This window comes from Caretta caretta, chromosome 5 (assembly GCF_965140235.1).
Source record: "Caretta caretta isolate rCarCar2 chromosome 5, rCarCar1.hap1, whole genome shotgun sequence".
Lineage (NCBI taxonomy): Eukaryota > Metazoa > Chordata > Testudines > Cheloniidae > Caretta > Caretta caretta.
This window is the reverse complement of record NC_134210.1, coordinates 29,903,026-29,922,825: the sequence shown is the minus strand read 5'-3', so window position 1 is coordinate 29,922,825 and position 19,800 is coordinate 29,903,026. Positions and strand designations below refer to the sequence as shown.

At 38.5% G+C, this 19,800-nt stretch overlaps 1 protein-coding gene across 1 annotated transcript in view; it reads left to right on the top strand.

Annotated features, from left to right (window-relative positions):
* OXCT1 (3-oxoacid CoA-transferase 1) overlaps positions 1-19,800 on the top strand; it is a 127,682-nt gene that overhangs the window by 52,575 nt on the left and 55,307 nt on the right. Inside the window, exon 8 of the mRNA XM_048849613.2 lies at positions 19,640-19,747. Coding sequence (XP_048705570.2) covers positions 19,640-19,747 — 108 coding nt within the window. The remainder of the gene's footprint in view (positions 1-19,639; positions 19,748-19,800) is intronic.

Sequence of the window (19,800 nt, the reverse complement as noted above, 5' to 3'; positions counted from 1 at the left end):
GGCATTTAGGGAGAGGCTATGGAACAGAGAGACTTTTCTTCTATTCCCACATTCATAGAATCATAGAATATCAGGGTTGGAAGGGACCCCAGAAGGTCATCTAGTCCAACCCCCTGCTCGAAGCAGGACCAATTCCCAGTTAAATCATCCCAGCCAGGGCTTTGTCAAGCCTGACCTTAAAAACCTCTAAGGAAGGAGATTCTACCACCTCCCTAGGTAACGCATTCCAGTGTTTCACCACCCTCTTAGTGAAAAAGTTTTTCCTAATATCCAATCTAAACCTCCCCCACTGCAGCTTGAGACCATTACTCCTCGTTCTGTCATCTGCTACCATTGAGAACAGTCTAGAGCCATCCTCTTTGGAACCCCCTTTCAGGTAGTTGAAAGCAGCTATCAAATCCCCCCTCATTCTTCTCTTCTGCAGGCTAAACAATCCCAGCTCCCTCAGCCTCTCCTCATAAGTCATGTGTTCCAGACCCCCTAATCATTTTTGTTGCCCTTCGCTGGACTCTCTCCAATTTATCCACATCCTTCTTGAAGTGTGGGGCCCAAAACTGGACACAGTACTCCAGATGAGGCCTCACCAATGTCGAATAGAGGGGAACGATCACGTCCCTCGATCTGCTCGCTATGCCCCTACTTATACATCCCAAAATGCCATTGGCCTTCTTGGCAACAAGGGCACACTGCTGACTCATATCCAGCTTCTCGTCCACTGTCACCCCTAGGTCCTTTTCCGCAGAACTGCTGCCTAGCCATTCGGTCCCTAGTCTGTAGCTGTGCATTGGGTTCTTCCGTCCTAAGTGCAGGACCCTGCACTTATCCTTATTGAACCTCATCAGATTTCTTTTGGCCCAATCCTCCAATTTGTCTAGGTCCTTCTGTATCCTATCCCTCCCCTCCAGCGTATCTACCACTCCTCCCAGTTTAGTATCATCCGCAAATTTGCTGAGAGTGCAATCCACACCATCCTCCAGATCATTTATGAAGATATTGAACAAAACCGGCCCCAGGACCGACCCTTGGGGCACTCCACTTGATACCGGCTGCCAACTAGACATGGAGCCATTGATCACCACCCGTTGAGCCCGACAATCTAGCCAGCTTTCTACCCACCTTATAGTGCATTCATCCAGCCCATACTTCCTTAACTTGCTGACAAGAATACTGTGGGAGACATTGCATCCCCTCTTTCTGCTGCCAGGAGAACTTCTCTACCCACAGATGAAGGGGCAGAATTTTCTTCTCAACAAACAGTTACCATATGAATTTCTCACTGCTGTAATTCCATTTAAGACTAGCTGTTAGATCTGTCATAAACTATAGCTGCCTTGGGGTCCTTCAACACTTGCACTGCCATCAACTGCTGACAGTGCTCTATGCAAGATGGCACATCTGCATTATTTTTCAGCTATTTTACAGAAAAATAAATGGGAGGGTGGGAAAGACTCCACTGTCATAACCAAAGTCAGAACAATTAGATACTTTGTCTCCTCTGTGCATTCAGACATGGGATGCCAGAAGCGGGTCATCTGACTCATAACCACCAAAGAGTGATGCAAGTGACTGTGACAGAAATCAGTTGTACATCTCTGTGTATTTATAGATTCTTTTTTGAGTCACTGGAATTTTTTTCATTAATACAAACTATACATTTGTATAAGTTTATACAGTTCTTTGTATATGGTGCGGTAGATAATTTTAACTTCTTTCCCTCTGTATTTATATTTATATGTTTGACTTTTATCCACTTTTAAGACAAACTCTCATTTTATTGAGGTATGATTAGGGTTGGGTGTCCTATTCCTTTGCACTTCCTAGGAGCATGAATACTATCCTACTACTGGAAATGCTCTTCTCAGGGTATTTCCACCCTGGCCAAAAGGAGGAAATGTGTGAGGAATCAGTCAGTGTATATGAGAACCTGTTTTTGCAAGATTTCCCGCTGAGTTTTGAAGACTTCAGAGAGCATTGCACATGAGTATGTGAAAGCAGAATTTATTCCTTAATATGTAGGTTCTTCTGCCATCAAGTTGAAGGTAGTGGGAGTTTTGACATTGACTTCAACTAGAGTCGGAACAAACCCTTAATTATTTTTTTAAATTCAGCCAAGAGAGAATTTGGCAGCAGTGTAGGGGAAAAAACCCATAGGTATTGTTTAATGCTGAAGAGCTGTAAATAATTAAACTGTGAGAGGATTTTGGAGAAGGAGGACTAAGATTATCGCTGATATAAACTGGTAACAACACACTCAACCTAGAGCTATTGACTTCAGAGCCCTGGCAGCAAATTTTCAGGTATTGTCCTTCAGCATTGTTTTTTGCCAAAAATATCCTCTGGCCAACTTCAATCCTTTCATTTCAGTTTCTTTACTGGATCAGAAATGTCTTAACTCTAAGTTCCTGCTAAGGAAATACACAAGGTATTTACTGGCTTGAACAAATTTCTTTTGAACAGTTTGGTGTAAAATTGTATCCGTGGATAAAACCTGATACCATGTGTGATTATGGGGATCTTTGCTTAGGCACATCTGCATCAGTCCTGCACAGAAAGTTAGACTGCATCATTTCTAATTCAACTGTCACATGACCAGTATTGAAGGTCATAAAAAGATATTAACTAAACTACATAATTTATATAGATCATATGAACATTAAGCTATAGCAGAGAAAATCATTAAATGATCAAAGTTTTGGCAATATCAGTTCCTTGTGGTTTGGTCGCCCCCGCCCCCTCCCCCCGAAACTAAAATGCCAGAGGGGTTAAAGCTTATTCTGTTCCCTTTCAATTTGTTTCTATGCTATACTTTCACCTAAAGCATTACATTCTGTATTTAACATTTTCTTCTCATTATGTTCACATGTAAATACTCACTCTAACAATGTAATTACATACATAGCTCTGTGTGTGGATCTATTCCCCACGCAGAAAACCTCACTAATTCTGAGAAAGGGAACATTTAAAAATGTCTCCTCTGCAAGAGTTAGGAAATATTTTACTAAAAAATGAAGAGTTACTGTGCCAAGTTTGGAGACTAAATTTAATTTTTAATATGTGAAACTGGGTTTTAGTCCTTCGTTAAGTGCAGTTCACAATACTGTGCAACCTTAAGTCTGGAGTTGCCATTCATCCTTCTGTAACTGTGTGTGTGTGTGTGTGTGTGTGTGTGTGCGTGCAAAATAATACCAAGACCTGATAGCACGTTTCATCAGTAGATCTCAAAGAACTTTATGAGGGAGGTCAGGACCATTTCCCCTGTTTTATAAATCTAGATAGTAGCATAGTGTAGTGGGTATCTAAAAGGCAAATGATGATGTTACGTCCAGGTCAAGTCCCTCTAACAGATCATCACCAGGCTGTTCTAATAGGACCCAACCTTTTGGATTCCACTGGGTCTGGGTAGAGTCCAGGCACTGTTTCTGCCTCTAGGTCTCCAGGGCACACTCCCAGATGCAGACTTCCATTCTGAAACCCTTCCTTTGGATAGGGGACTCCACAGTCCAACTACCCTAGGCTCCCAAGACCAGTGCTGAGACAGCTCAAGCCTTCCTAGTTGCTTATGTACACTCTGTCAGAGTCTCCCCTTCTTTGGACAGTCTGGTTTAGAGTTGAACTCTCTGGGGACTTGTGGCAGGTAAAGTAAGAAACACAGGTTTTGTGCAGGAACTTTTTAAACATAGTTTACTCTTAAACAGCATAAGAGAGTGACGAATCTAGCCAAAACAACAAAAACCTGAACACAATTCTCCTCCCCTGCCTCCAAATCCTCACCACTCCTGAGAGTCTTTCCCCCACTCCTCCAGCTATCTCTCTCTGTTTCTGGCTATGAAATGGTTCCCCCTGCTCAGAGGGCATATCTCTTTTTAAAAAACAGGCTGATACACTTTCCTCTGTCTGTCCTTCTGGGTATTTCCCCATGATCCAACACCCCTCTGGGTTTTGCTGTGCAGAGTCATTAAAAGACCACGGTTAATCAGTAGCAACCTCATTGTTTTATCAGTGTAGAGCTATTCAGTTGTTGATGCCCGTGTTTCAATTTCCCAAACAGAGTCTGTTTGCTGTGTGCCAAGTCCCTACTACAAATGGATGATATAAGTCACAATCATATTGTTAATATAGATATATTCTCCAAACTGTTTTGGATGGAATCCCACCGCTAAACTCTGGGGACTCATGTTAGTGTTGGTTATAAAGTTATGGGCAGTACCAAATTTTGAGGAAGACTTTTTTGCTATAACTATTATTTTTCCTATTCTTACAGTGTCTGACTCACCTCCTTCCATCTCTCATAGGGCCTGTCCTTATTTTCTCTTCTTCATATGCCTCTGTGATAGGAACTTGCCGTATTGTTGAAAGGGAGTGGAGTAGCAAGGGTTTGGCATTCTAGCTTTTCCCCTCAACTATAGGAATATAAATTTACTTCGTGAAGGTAGGTTGTGGAGCAATCAGAGGACTGTTGGATGGAAGCCCTTGGCTGTTGTGTTACCAGACAGCAAATGGGAAAGAGAAGTCAAAATGAGGTTAGGCATGGAGCATTTTTGTGGGAGAGAGCTCATCTTAGAACTAACTCTCTTGCAGTGCCATAGAAGTAGGTCAAGGGGAAGATTGTGCCAAGTGAAGGAAGGCTGGCAGTGAGAAAAGAGCTCTTGAACTGAAGGCCTGACTCTTGTAGTTGGATTCCAGCTGAGAGAGCTGGATCCTGATATTCAAGGTAGTTTCCAACAGGAAAAAGTCTGGGTTCCTGTCACCCACTCACGTACCTGGAAATATTTGTTCTGTTTGTCCTTTGCAGATCAATAAAATGGCTGTATTCCCAAACACAACTTGTCTTTACCTGAAGGATGTTTTGAAACCAAGACCTCTGACTTGTCTGAGCTTCCCTTTCCTTTTTTTCGTCTTCATATACCTGTGAGGGTCAACTTTTTAAAGGTTCACCCTGGCAGCAAGTGGAGGAGTAGAGTTGTGTGCATAGTTAAAAGCACTTTCCCCACAGTGTGTTTGACTTCTTAAAACCAATGTTAGTTGATTGCATTCAGCAGCATGCATTCAAGGTAAAATGCTTCTATGCAAGAATTCCTACTCTTCTGCAGCAATTGGTCCCTGCTGTCCTGAGAATATCAGCTCAAGTGGAGTGGAAGTAGTCAGCTGTCAAAACTGTGAATGTTCCCAATCAAGCCCTAAGCCATCTGAAACTCGCATTGTTGCAAAATCTAAATCCCCACAAGGTTTATTGGAAACAGAATTCAGTCCTTAATGTGTTCACAAAGTTTGGGAGTGAAACTTAGACAATTTGTGGCTTGTCAAACCTAGAGATGGTGAGATAATTTTGGAAATTGCAATGGAAAACCAGGAAATTTTTAATGAAACTTCTTGGTTGATAACGCCTTTTGTTATAATAATGTGACATTCATGCTTTTGATGCAGTATCAGTTGAAACTCAGCAATCTACATGGACTTCGCCTTGGAGATTTTCACTTGTGAGTTTGGTATTAAACAAAACGTCTTCACTCATTTCTGTAATATACACTTGTATATCAAGAGTTGTGGGCTGATTGATTATAATAACTATGCCATATGTATTATGAGAAGGAAGACTGGGGTTTGTCCTGTGAGTTTGTTAATTGAGCTAGGGTTCTAAGCTGTACTTTTTAGGACTTTGTGGCAATATGGTGTTTCCTATCCATTCACACAGCCAAAACTCTCTTGTCCAAACTCTTTTCTCATGTCTCAGTTACTGCAACATTCTGTTTTCTGGCCTCGACAAATGCAATCTTGCCTTGCTCATATGCATTGAGAATGCTGCTGCAAAGTTAACACACCCAGCCTGTAGCTTTGACCACATCTTTGAATCCCTCCTCTGGCTTTCTCTTCTCTATAATATCAAACATAAGACGCTGTCTTCACTTCCAAGACCTTTTTGCAGCCTATCTCCACCCTACCTATGTTCACCCTACCTATCACCTCTCTCATTTGCTATTGAGATGTCAGTTTCTGCCTTTGAATGATTTACAATATCAGCCTCCATCCTCCATGTATTAAATTTTCAAACTATCTCTTTATGCTTTCCCCTGTGCTGGCCCTCCTGCTTTGGAGGAACTCCCTGTAAACATCTGCAAAGCTATCTCATTATCTGATTTCAGATTCCTTCTCCGAACTCTCCAAGTTTGCCATGATGCCTACAGTGGCTGGGCTGGTGCTGTGCTGAGACCATAGTCTATCATGCTGACTGATACTGTCTCCTTGTTTCCTACCTTGTCTTTCTGCATCTGTTGTCTCTTGTTTTATACTTAGATTGTAAGGTCCTTGAGGCAGGAACAGTCTTTTTGTTCTGTGTTTTTACAGCATCTTCCACAATGGGGTTCTGGCCCATGACTGATGCTCCTTGACACTGTGGTATATGAATAATAAGAGTGTTTGAATTAGAAGCCTCAGTGTGTTAAAATGCACTGAGTGTGGAAACTTCTCATGTTTAGTTATCATTCTAAATATTGTGCCAGACTCTCAGCTGGTGTAAATTAGAATAGTTCCACTGAAGTCAGTAGACATCTGCCAGTTTACACCACCAGAGGATCTGCCCCCCATTCTCCAATTTCAGTTTTCTTTCCTAGCCTTTAATGTTTTTATATGAAGTCTTGTGTTAGTGCTTCTAGTCCACGATTTTCTTCTCTTCTTCTGAGGTCAATGGAACTTGAGGTTCTTGGTACTTCTGAAAATTGGGCAGGTTCTCACGTATTGATTTGGAGCCTAATTTTAAGCTTCCACTCTTAAAAACCTTGCTATTATTTGATCTTTAAGGTTAATTGTAATATAAAAATTGTAATGTCAGTTGACAGTACCAGTAAATTTTATCAGGACTGAGTTGGCAGCAAAGAATTTATATGCACAAAAATGATATCAATATTTTCTTCTCTATGTATTCGGATTATCCCTGCCCTGAAGGGTTAACTATATTATTTCTTTGTTTTTATAATACCTGGCACAATGGGGCCCCAATCCATATTCGGGCCTTTGGGTACTACCATAATATAAATAATAATAATAATAGATGATGTATTTAAAATGTTTATAAACTAGCTGTCTGAATATCTAAGATCAAAGTACTCAGTACTTTTTTTTTTGGTTTGTGGCAGGATTGCTAAATATAGCTCCCAGAGCAAACGGCATTTCCATCTCAAACATCAGAATACAAAAAAAAAAGGTAGTGTTCTTCTCATAAAAATGCATTAAATAAAAATCATTAAACCCTGCATAGTTTCTCCGGTTGCTTAGGAACAATATTCTACCTACGTCAGTGAGCTCGATTGTCGCAGGTACAGTGAACCATATTGCACTGAGGGACAGAAACAGATTGATTGAAGTAAGTCATTTATATCATATTGCCCGTGCCAAAGCATAGCATTGCTTTTATTGATAATAGTGAGAGAGGAAAAAATTATTTTACGATGCAATCCTGCAAAAAGCTAATGCACAAATATAACTATTCTCACGTGAGTAGTCTCACTTTCTAGAATCAAAATTCCTGGCCCCTGGTGCCATGTTTCTAAAGCCTAAATTACCATGTAATGTTCAATTGTTTTAATCTGTAGACAGATTTACTTTATAAATTACCAAATTTATAAAGTAAATCTGTAGACAGATTAAAACTATTGAACTTTAGAATCATAAATTTTTCAGAGGGACCTTATTTAACATGCTTCTAATTTGCAGTGAGGAAAAAAAGGGGGGGGGATAGTGAAAGTCAGGGGGTTTTGGTTTTGTTGTTTGGTATAATAAACCAGTCTCTCTTTAAAGGTAACCTTTAAATACAGGAGTCCAATTTAGCAATTCACAGCTAGAGCACTGAATGTTCTTATATGGTTTAAATTCATAGTGAATCAAATCCTTTCTGGCTATCTCTCAGTGAGACTCATTTGTGTGTAACGTGACAATGGAGTTCAAACTTTTTGTTTTGTTTCTCCTTGTGTGTTTTCATTTTTTTTTTCTTTAAATTGACTCCTTCTGAACCGAGTATGAGCTTTCTGAGCATTAAGCTCCAGACGTTTAATTTTGGGATCCATGTGCAGATGTAGTCAACACAGTCTTCTAAAGAAAAAGAGCCCTGGGAGTCCTATGGTGTAACTTCCCAAGATCTAATTGGGTTCTGAAAAGTAGTTACACAGGAAAGTTTTGGGTGATCAATACACACTGGTCAAAACAATTCCACACTCCAAAATATGGCGTGCATAATGATGACAAGTCTATAATTATTAATTATGGATAAAGCTAATTTCAGTTGTTCTCAGGAATTGAACTGACCTCTCATTTACACAATCAACTTTATATTGTATATGTTACCTTTAAATGTACCAATGCTGTGCATGAGCCAAAAGACCTGGTGGTTTTTATAGGAAGACACTGTAAAGTGGAAGGATTTTTAAAATCTACCATTTCATTATGTGTGCTAACATGTACATATGAATTGATGACAGTTACAAGCAATCAGGACAGGGGGAGCAAGATGCATTAGGCAGTAGTCCACCACTCTCTGCATCATAAAACCACATATTATGAAGAAGTATGGTCCAGGAAGGAATGTACCATGTACTTTCAGGGGTCACTAATTCCTAGAGTTTCGTAACCTATTTTTGGTTTAAATCAGCTTCGCTTTGTTAAAGTAATGAGGGGACAAAATAAATGATAACTTTTGTGTCTTCAGATGCAGTTTCCCAGTATAAGTTGAGAAAGGCATGGCATTCAGGGTTGAAATTTTACAGACCATTAGTCCATAGTGTGGACTACTGCATTTGGGCATGAAAAAAAAACAAACAAAATCTCAGATGGGCAGAATATTAAGATTTGAAAAGCTGCAGCCAAGTAACTATTTTATGCGACATTGCATAGCATTTTAAAATATATGAGCACTTATCTCAGTTAGGTTTTAATCTTTCTGTCTCTCCACCTTCACCTAAAAATGTTTTTTAAATGTAATTACTGAGTGAGGAAAATGACGGTTTAGGAAGGAATAGAGGATTAGAATATTAAGGACATCTTGGCTTTGTATCATGGTTTTCTGAAGTGAGACTATTTATTGCTGTTGTAGGAGACTGTAGGAACACAGTAATATTCCCAGATTGAAGGAGGTCATTCACTTTCCTCTCTCTCTACCCCATTTGATGGATTTTTGTACATTATTTTCAAATAAATGCTATCTACCACTATATTTCCCAAACCCACATTGAGGGTCTCTGTGAGAAATCTGTACCCTCCAAATGTGAAATTGTGCTCTTTTCAATCATGGATATGTTTCTCAGAATCAAATATTGGGTTGCTTTGTTCACTTTCTATGATTAAATCACTGGGACACACCCACTTTACAAGAAGTTGTTTAACAATTCATTGACCCAAGAACAATCCCAAGCCATATCCCATTTTAACCCAGGCTAAATAGCTTAATTGTATTGGATTGCAATTGCTTAAAGGTATTGGATATCATTCCTTTAATTTATTTGATTGAAGCAAGGAAAAGCAAAGACTAGAGGTTGGGTTTTTTAGTGGCATGTTACAAGTGCTCTGTCTCTGACTGGTGTAATTTACACATCTACATTTTTAATTTATGGGTGTATTTAGTACACATAGAATCTGGAAACAGCAACCGACCTTTTCAGACTTGGGTGCCTAACGCTAGACTCTCAAAGTGGCTGATTTTTTCAGAGGTCCTGAGCACCAAGAGATCCAAATGAAGTGATAAGCACAGCAGGTACTTAGGTGTCTAAGTGATCTAAACTTCATACTAAAATAATTGCAGGTACATAATTATACCCACAATAATTTACTCCAACAAAACTGATGACATAAAAAAATGGAAGCCTGATTAGGATAGGCTGAAAACTTGGCCTTTTGTATTGTATTTGATGACTTTCTGTCAGTCCTAACCCCTGCAAACTGAAGAAAGACATCTACTGGCCAGTAGTTCAACCTGCTACTTTCACATCTGTTAAAATGAACCGGTTCACATCTCTCCCCTCTTCTTGGCTCTGACATTCCCATTCACTGAGGTGTGGTAATGAGCAACCCACCAGCTATAGACTACATGACAATTTTTTACTTTCTTCTATAACCCTCTAGGACAAGGCTGTCTAGAAAAAAATCTTAGTAGCTGAGACAAGTAGCAGACTCTTGATACTATAGGATTTGTAATAATTTATTGTAGTGGGGTGAGACAGACTCTGGAGAGAATCATACTGTGGCTAGCTAAATATTGTTGAGAGCTATGGAAAAAATCTGAAACCATAGTAATAGCGACAGACTGACCAAACAGGAGAGGAAAAGACTCCTCAATAAATACCTTGAATATCAGCTGGTTTGGGGGGGCAAGGGGGTTGTTTGTTTTTGTGTGCCATATCTCAGTTTTCTGTATTAGTTTTTGACATTTTTTATGTTGTTCAAATTGAGCATTTACATGGTGACTTTCAGACTGTTCACTTGCTCGTCATAAGTAGATTAGGCTGGGCTGTCTTGTACTCACATTCTTGCTACTGGAGACATATTTAAATGTCCAGCACTAGCATGTGCCTATGCAGAGTTGTAGTATGCAGGTCATGCCCAGGATATTAGAGAGACAAGGTTGAGGAGGTAATATCTTTTATTGGGTCAACTTCTGTTGGTGAGAGAGATGCACTTTTGAGCTACACACAGCTCTTCTTTGGGTCCTGAAGGTGGATTTGGGCCAACTGACTTCCATCTACTTTAGATGCATGCCAGCAAGTTGTCAGTAAAGGGGAGATGTATGAAGGTAGCTGCCCTCCTTGTCTAGACTTTTCAGACTACAATAAAAACAAAAGGTGCTGAAAGAAACTAAAGATTTCTGTAGGAGCTACATTTCTCTTGTAGTAGTTTAGACCGAGAGAGCAGTCACACCTACAATATATATATTGTAACATATTTTTTTTTAAAAGGCATTCTAGCAGCTGTACTCAGCAGAACTGAATCCAGACAGCAGGAGCATGGTTTGGTTTAGCTGTTATTTCCCATAGAACTATGATACAGACGAAGTAGAAAAACTTCGTATGATCAGAAAATTAGAGTTCTTACTTGTTATGACTTTTTGAATGTCATGTTCTAAAGATAATTTTTCACATTTACTGCAGGCAAAAGGGATGCAGAGTTTCTCCATTAGATTCAAGTAAACAAAACTTCCTTCTTTAAATAGAAAGATATTTTAAAGTCAATTCCAGCTTTGGCTACTGTGCTTTTGGGCTGTGAGCTTATCACAACACCTGACTCCTGTCATTTTTCCCTATGGGTGGTTATTGCTTTCCTCCTCCTCTGACAACGTGCAGGAAACAGAACTTTGACGCATTATGAACTTTCCATTTTCTTAATATTTGCTAGTAATATTCCATGGTTACTATTAGGTTCATGAACCCTGAGAAACTATTTCAGCCTTTCTCTCCCTCACTCCACCCCAATTTGTTTATTTTCTTTCAAACTTTCACCTTCAAGAATATTTCCAGCTATCTTCTTTCTTACTGTGCATGTCAGTGGAAGAATGTTTGTTTAAATATAAAATATTACTTTTAAGAATGTAGTAAGACCATTCATTTGATTGATGTATCAGCTGTATGAGCTATTCAATTTCTGAAAAATGCAAATACTGGTAGATGTGTTATTTAAAATCTATCACCATGTAAATGAAGAAGAAGAGTGACTAACGCACACAAATCACCATACAGCATTCATATGCATTCTCTCTCTTTCAGTAAAAGTTGGCAAATGCCTGATTATTTTTTTTCTTCTGAAAGGCTTAAGATCAGTAACATTACAAGTTAATAAATTCTCTGCCTGTGACCATGTCAGATTTCATAAGTTCACCATAGTCAGGTCACTAATTGGATGTATTCCTTGAATCAGCTGGAGCTTTCCTTTTGAGGGTTTTCAAAGCAGCCTAGGAGGTTGAGGTTTTGTGAAAAATCTCAGCCTCTTCCTGTAGTGTTTCTTAACATTTGTTTAATTAATGTCAAGAAATGAAGTCATAGAATCATAGGACTGGAAGGGACCTTGAGAGGTCATCTAGTCCAGTCCCCTGACCTCATGTCAGGACTAAGTATTATCTAGGCCATCCCTGGCAGGTGTTTGTCTAACATGCTCTTAAAAATCTCCAGCGATCAAGATTCCATAACCTCTCTAGACAATTTATTCCAGTGCTTAACCACCGATGGGAAATTTTTTCCTAATGTCTAATCTAAACTGCCCTTGCTGCAATTTAAGCCCATTGCTTCTTGTCCTATCCTCAGAGGTTAAGGAGAACAATTTTTTCTCCATCCTCCTTGTAACAACCTTTGAAGTACTTGAAAACTGTTATCATGTCCCCTCTCAGTCTTCCTTTTTACAGACTAAACAAACCCATTTTTTTCAGTCTTCCCTCATAGATCATGTTTTCTAGACCTTTAATCATTTTTCTTGCTCTTCTCTGGATGTTTTCCAGTTTGTACACTTTATTTTTTTCTGAAATGTGGCGCCCAGATCTGAACACAATACTCCAGTTGAAGCCTAATCAGCATAGAATAGAGTGGAAGAATTACTTCTTGTGTCTTGTTTTCAACACTCCTTCTAATACATCCCACCCCCTGAGTATCAGGCATATGGTGTCCTTGGTCTTCCTCTAGCTTCTAATGTATTTGTAGAATGATGCCTAAACTCTCATCTTTGGTTAAATCATGTCTCTTTTTAATGTATGGTCTGTGCAAAGGTGAGAAAACTATTTCAATTCATTTTGATTTGTCTTTTCCATGATTTCAGTTAGGAGAAATGTTGCTTTCACTGAGCTAAAAGCTCATTTTTTCTCATTTGTAATAATTTATTAAGCACTTGATGCATTTTAATCATTAGCAGCTTTTTTTATTTATTTTACAGTCTAAACAGCTCAAAGTCTTCTGATTTTAGTATATTTTGAAAATTAATAGTGAGGGCAGGATTCTTTTTTACAACATTGAATTTTGTTTGCAAGTTAAAGGCTATTTCTCCAGTGAGATCTTGGTTAATGAGCACCCGTATTATTTAGGAGTATAAAAATTTAAAATTGGGTTGCCAGTTTACAGTGAAGTTATCTTATTCAGTGCCTTGAAAACTTCAACAGTATCAGGACTACAAATCCCATTGTTACCTTCAGCTATAGTGTACCTGCATCGCTGGAGGCCTGTAGAAATTCTGGGGTTGCCGTGGCTATGGTTTCAGGGGAAGAACTGAAATTCCCTTGTTAAAAACTGAAATAAAGTAACAAAAATGAAATTGAACACATTGAAGAAAGTGATACTCTGACATTAGTTAACGTTGTGATTGGTGCTTCAGCCATTACTGAGTCACTTCAGAAAACAGACTTTATAACCTTGGGCACACATGCAGTTAAACAGTATTTAGCATTTTGCCACTAGTTGTGAGCAATGGGTAATCTTGTTGCTTTAGTAAAGGCCTTGGAGGGTAATTATTCAAAAAAGGAAAAGAGGAAGCTATGATTTATGGAGGCTTTATTTTCCTTTGGTAGACAGCAAAAGGTTTGTCAGGGTTTTTTAAATGTATATATTATATATTTATAATTTTTTATTAGGGCTGTCGATTAATTGCAGTTAACTCATGTACTTAACTCAAAAATAAATTGTAATTAAAAAAAATTAATCATGATTAATTGCAGTTTTAATCGCACTGTCAAACAATAGAATACCAATTGAAATGTATTAACTATTTTTGGATTTTTTTACAATTTCAAATATATTGATTTAAGTTACAACACAGAATACAAAGTGTACAGTGCTCACTTTATATTATTATTTTTATTACAAATTTTTGCACTGTAAAAACGATAAAAGAAATACAAGTACTGAAGTGCAATCTCTTTATCATGAAAGTGCATCTTACAAATGTAGATTTTTTTTTTTGTTACATAACTGAACTCAAAAACAAAACAATGTAAAACTTCAGAGCCAACAAGTCCACTCAGTCTTACTTCTTGTTCAGCCAATCGCTAAGACAAACAAGTTTGTTTACATTTACGGGAGATAATGCTGCTGGCTTCTTATTTACAATGTCACCTGAAAGTGGACGAGGCTTTCGCATGGCACTTTTATGGCCAGCATTGCAAGGTATTTACATGCCAGATATGCAAAACATTCTTGTGCCCCTTCATGCTTCGGCTACCATTCCAGAGGCCATGCTTCCGTGCTGATGACGCTTGTTAAAAAAATAATGCATTAATTAAATTTTGACCACCTTGGGGGAGAATAGTATGTCTCCTGCTCTGTTTTACCGACATTTTCCCATGCATTTCATATTATAGCAGTCTTGGATGATGATCCAGCACATGTTGTTCGTTTTAAGAACACTTTCACTGCAGATTTGACAAAATGCAAAGAAGGTACCAATGTGAAATTTCTAAAGATAGGTACAGCACTTGACCCAAGATTTAAGAATCTGAGGTGCCTTCCAAAATCTGAGAGGGACGAGGTGTTGAGCATGCTTTCAGAAGTCTAAAAGAGCAACACTCCAGTGTGGAAACTACAAAACCCAGACCACCAAAAATGAAAATCAACCTTCTGCTGATGGCATCTGACTCGGATAATTAAAATGAATGTGCATCGGTCCACACTGCCTTAGATCGTTATTGAGCAGAACCTGTCATCAGCATGGATGCATGTCCTCTGGAATGATGGTGGAAGCCTGAAGGGACATATAAATCTTTAGTACATCTGGCACGTAAATATCTTGACGCCGGCTACAGCTGTTATTACTTTCAGGTGACATTGCAATCAAAAATAAATATAAAGTGACCACTGTACACTTTGCATTCTGTGTTGTAATTGAAATCAACATATGTGAAAATTTAGAAAACATCCAAAAATATTTAAATAAATGGTATTCTGGTATTGTTTCAGTGTGATTAATCACAATTAATTGTTTTAATCTCTTGACAGACCTATTATTAATTTTTCCAAATACAACAAATATAATGGAATACCAGATTAATCATAACACACGCACACAGTAAATGGGACACAACATATCTATCTTCAGCGTCTATGTGAATCATATGCCTCTAAAAAGGCAGCCCAGATTGCTTTGAATTATTTGAACAGTCCCTTTCTGTGGAATGCCAGTCATTTACTATTGGCAAGATCAGCCATATCACTGAGCCAGGACTCAATATTTGGTGGGGATCAACTTTTCCATTTTTGCGGGATTATTTTTTTAAAGACCGAAGTTGCACATGGGAACCACGCATCTTTGTTACTTGGTAATCTCCAGGTATAAGGAATATATCCCAAAATGAAATTTAAGGGGGAGGACTCCAATTTAGCATCCAATACAAAATTGGTCCTTCGACCCACGTCATACCAGGAATTCTTGATACAGGAACACTCATATATCATATGAGATAATGTAGCACTACGGGAGTTAATTTCCCACAATGGTCAGCATTTATGAGGCCCATTACTGTTAGCCTATGGACAAGCTATAAGCTATAGCTTATTCATCTTTTGATGAATAAGCTATAGCTTCAGGTCTATAGTAGCTTTTTTAACATAAGCTACAATTATATTCCATTGGGTCAGAGATAGCTGGGTATCCAAATCTGTTTCAAGCAACTTTAAAATTATCAATCTTTGGCAGAGTTTTTTGGTCCAGCAAATCATAAAAGGATACCAGTGACCAGTGGTTGAGGAAATCCCTGAAATTTCCTCCAAAATAATAAATTTTTGGAGGTTCTGGAGCTCTCAATACACCCGGTCCAAATATATTAGTAAGTAAATGCTTTAACTGGAGATATGCCCATGCTTCAGAGAAGGGCAAGACAAATTGTTGCTGAAGATCTGCAGATGGTTTAAATTCGTGATTGTCAGTTAGTTGTGACACAGTCATAATTACTTTGTCCACCAAGCCGTCCACATCATGGTTTTGCCACCGAGTTTAAGGATGGGATTGCTCCATAGGACTGCCTGTACCTGGAAGAATGGATGGAAGCAGAACTTTCTAGCCAAGCTTGTCTCACAGCTGTTATTGTGGGCACTTTGGAGCCATCAAATCTATAATAATTTGATCCTACAGTGCATGAAAGGGAGACAGATTATTTCAATTCTTGTTCAATCTGAACCCAAGCAGGGGTCTGTGTGGTCATATCTAACAGGCACAAAGATGCCTATTTAACAGAGAGGAGATACGATAATATCCCAATTTTAGGGTCTTTAAACCACAAATTGAAGGCCTCCTAAAATGGACCAAGCCCATCTGCCGTCTTCAGAACTGAAGTTACTCCTCAGATTTTACTGTACAGACGCTCCCCAATTTACACAATCGTTTCATTCCGGAACGCCTTGCATAAATCGAATTTTGCGTAAGTCGGAAACATATACTCGACCATTATGGAAAAAAAAAACCCTAAAAAAACCTACCTCCTATTTCTAGCTTACAGAACTTTTTCCGTAAATGCCGATTTGCGTAAGTCGGGTCTTGTGTAACCCAGGAAGCATCTGTATAGCTAAGATTGATAACCTTTTGGTTTCCTGTGATTTCTAATATCTGATGAAGTAAAGCCTTAAAATAAACTGTAGCCTGCTCTGAGCAGTCAGATGACATGATGGTGGAAAAACTGGCAGCTAGTCTACATTTGTGCTGTCATCATTGCTTACACTAATGGGAAGTTTTAAGAAAATGGCTAATTTAGACATGTGAGGGCTAGACTCACAAAGAAACACAAGCATGGGCATGAATCTGTGGGTGAATCCATTTGAAGGAATGGGATCTTTGATCTTAAGTTCTTCAGGGCAAATATGTTCATTTTATTGTCTACATGTCACACACATTTATGGCAATACATACATAAAATAAATAATGTTGATGATTCTTGTGCTATGTTGACAGCTGCATCAAAAGACATATGGGATAAAAATAAATGCCAAATAATAAGGGTAGTGGTGGGGGGAGATAGATAACAATAGATGGTATCTCTAGAGAAATCACTTTATTTTAAGTCTTCTGAGGAAGAAGAATACAATGGGTCACATTCTCCGCTAGCATAACTCCATTGAAATCAAGAGAGTTATGCCAACAAAAACTTTGGTTCAATAATTCTAACCTTTAATAAGAGGAGATAAAAGCAGTTTGAATCAGTCGTGATTAATATTTCTTGGGCCCATTTTTTCACCTAATAAGTAAAGACAAATAGTAATGAGAAAAGTAGGACTCAGATTCTAGATGGTAGCTGTCAGGGTTCCTTCCCCACTCTGAACTCTAGGGTACAGATGTGGGGACCCGCATGAAAGACCCCCTAAGCTTATTCTTACCAGCTTAGGTTAAAAACTTCCTCAAGGTACAAACTTTGCCTTGGCCTTGAACAGTATGCTGCCACCACCAAGCGTTTTAAACAAAGAACAGGGAAAGAGACCGCTTGGAGATGTCTTTCCCCAAAATATCTGCCCCCCCCCCCCCGCCCTACACCCCCTTTCCTTGGGAAGGCTTGATAATAATCCTCACCAATTTCTACAGGTGAACACAGACCCAAACCCTTGGATCTTAAGAACAATGAAAAATCAATCAGGTTCTTAAAAGAAGAATTGTAGTTAAAGAAAAGGTAAAAGAATCACCTCTGTAAAACCAGGACGGAAAATACTTTTCAGGGTATTCAGATTCAAAACACAGAGGATCGCGCTCTGGGCAAAACCTTAAAGTTACAGAAAACAGGAATAAAGCTCCCTCTTAACACAGGGTAAAAATTCACATAAAACAAAAGATAAACTAATCCGCCTTGCATGGCTTCCATATACTGGTTGCAATATTGGAGACTTGGATTAGGATGGGTTGGAGTAGATGGATTTCTGTCTGGCCTCTCTCAGTCCCAAGAGAGAACAAACATAAACAGAGCACAAACAAAAGCCTTCCCCGCCCCCCACAAGATTTGAAAGTATCTTGTTCCCTTATTGGTCCTTTGGGTCAGGTGCCAGCCAGGTTTCTTTGCAGTCAGCTAAAGCTTCTTAACCCTTTACAGGTAACAGGATGTTGCCTCTGGCCAGGAGGGATTTTATAGCACTGTATACAGAAAGGTGGTTACCCTTCCCTTTATATTTATGACAGTACCAGATGATCTGTTTTATGTATAGTTACATTGAACTGTCTGTGCAATTCTCTTCTGTTTTTCCTCCTTTTTGATTTTGTTCCAGGATTCTTAAAGTACCTGCTGTTCTGACAGAGAATCTTCATCTGTGTTCTCCAGGATTTTTTCTTCTTATCCTATTTTTGATCGCAGAGGTATTCTGCCATCTCATAATATAGATGACAATGTGACCAATGATTTAGCAAGATAATGCATGGATTCTGTTGCACCATTTTGTTCCTGATAAAATCTTTTTATTTTTAAAACACTAAATTGACTTGGCCCACCCTACCTTATGAACTTTTCTTCCTCTTTTCCTGTCATTGCTCCCTCTAAATGTCTTGCACTGGTCACTTCACACAGTTTTGCCACCGTTTGTGCCAGAACCTTTTCCTCTAGAGCTCTTGCCATATGAACAGTGTTGTGTATTCCTGTCTCATCAGGTCTTTGAAAACAATTAAAGATCATCTGAAAACATACCCTCTCTCCCTTGTCTGTACCTTTTTATTTTCTCTTTCTCTCTGCTACTTTTTATTATTAGTTTGTTTAGACTTTTATTGGCACCCTATAAGGAATATTAGGGTAAAGGTTGTGTGACAGGTGCCATATGAATTTTATTATTGATGAGATTTTACAGAGACAACAGATACAGCACATGGATTTGTTTTCATCTGAGAATTATGCATGCTAACCTGGATTTAAAGTAATTTAATGTTTCTTCATTTGTGATGACAGTGCTCTGAGATTTATTCAACATAAAGATTAGGTAGATGGTATAACTCCCTTGATGTATCCTGTTGCAGAAGCTTTTATTGTTTAGGAATCCTTAGACTTGTTTTAGATATCTTTATATTGAGTTTAATGTTGCTATTGTAACATGTTCTCAGGAGACTAGCTCTGATATGATTTCATTTCCTTTTGAATACAGAATTTCTAACATCATGAACATTGCATATGTTCTTAGAACTTGAAATTTAACATTTTTGAAATACAGCATGTCATAGTAAATATTCTGTCTTGTTTTATACAGCCTTGCATTCTAGTGACTGTCCTACAAAAAAGCACATCTTGAAATACTTTCAAAGTGGTCTCCCTGATCTCCAGATTTATCTGCCTAAAATTGTACACTTTGTACCCCTTTTGCTACCAAAATTTTGTTTCCCTCCATTTTGTGCTTATTATTTTGTATGTGCAAAGAACTCTCATGTGGATGTGCAGGAGATATTTGTGTGTGCAAACTGGGCAGCTAGAAATATAATTCTTCAGAAATGCATGTGGAAATATCCTTTCCCCAAAATTTTGGAGTTCCCTCCATGTGTAAGAAGGAGGCATGCAATTTTAGACACGCTTATTTTGAGGCCATTCCACTATTTTGGCCCACTCTCTGTTTTTTCTTGGGTAGATCTGAGCTACTCTGCTTTGAGTATCTGGAAGTTTCATCACTAAATCTCTCAAGTCTTTCATGTCTTGAGAGAGTATTCTGGTTCAACAGAGTATATTCACTCTTCCTTTTCCTCTCCGCAGGTAGAAGAAATTGTTGATATAGGATCATTTGCCCCGGAAGATATTCACATTCCAAAGATCTATGTCCATCGTCTCATAAAGGGAGAGAAATATGAAAAGAGAATTGAAGTAAGTAGTTCAGCTTCTTAGCCACTACGTATGTTGACCCAGAATAAATTTTA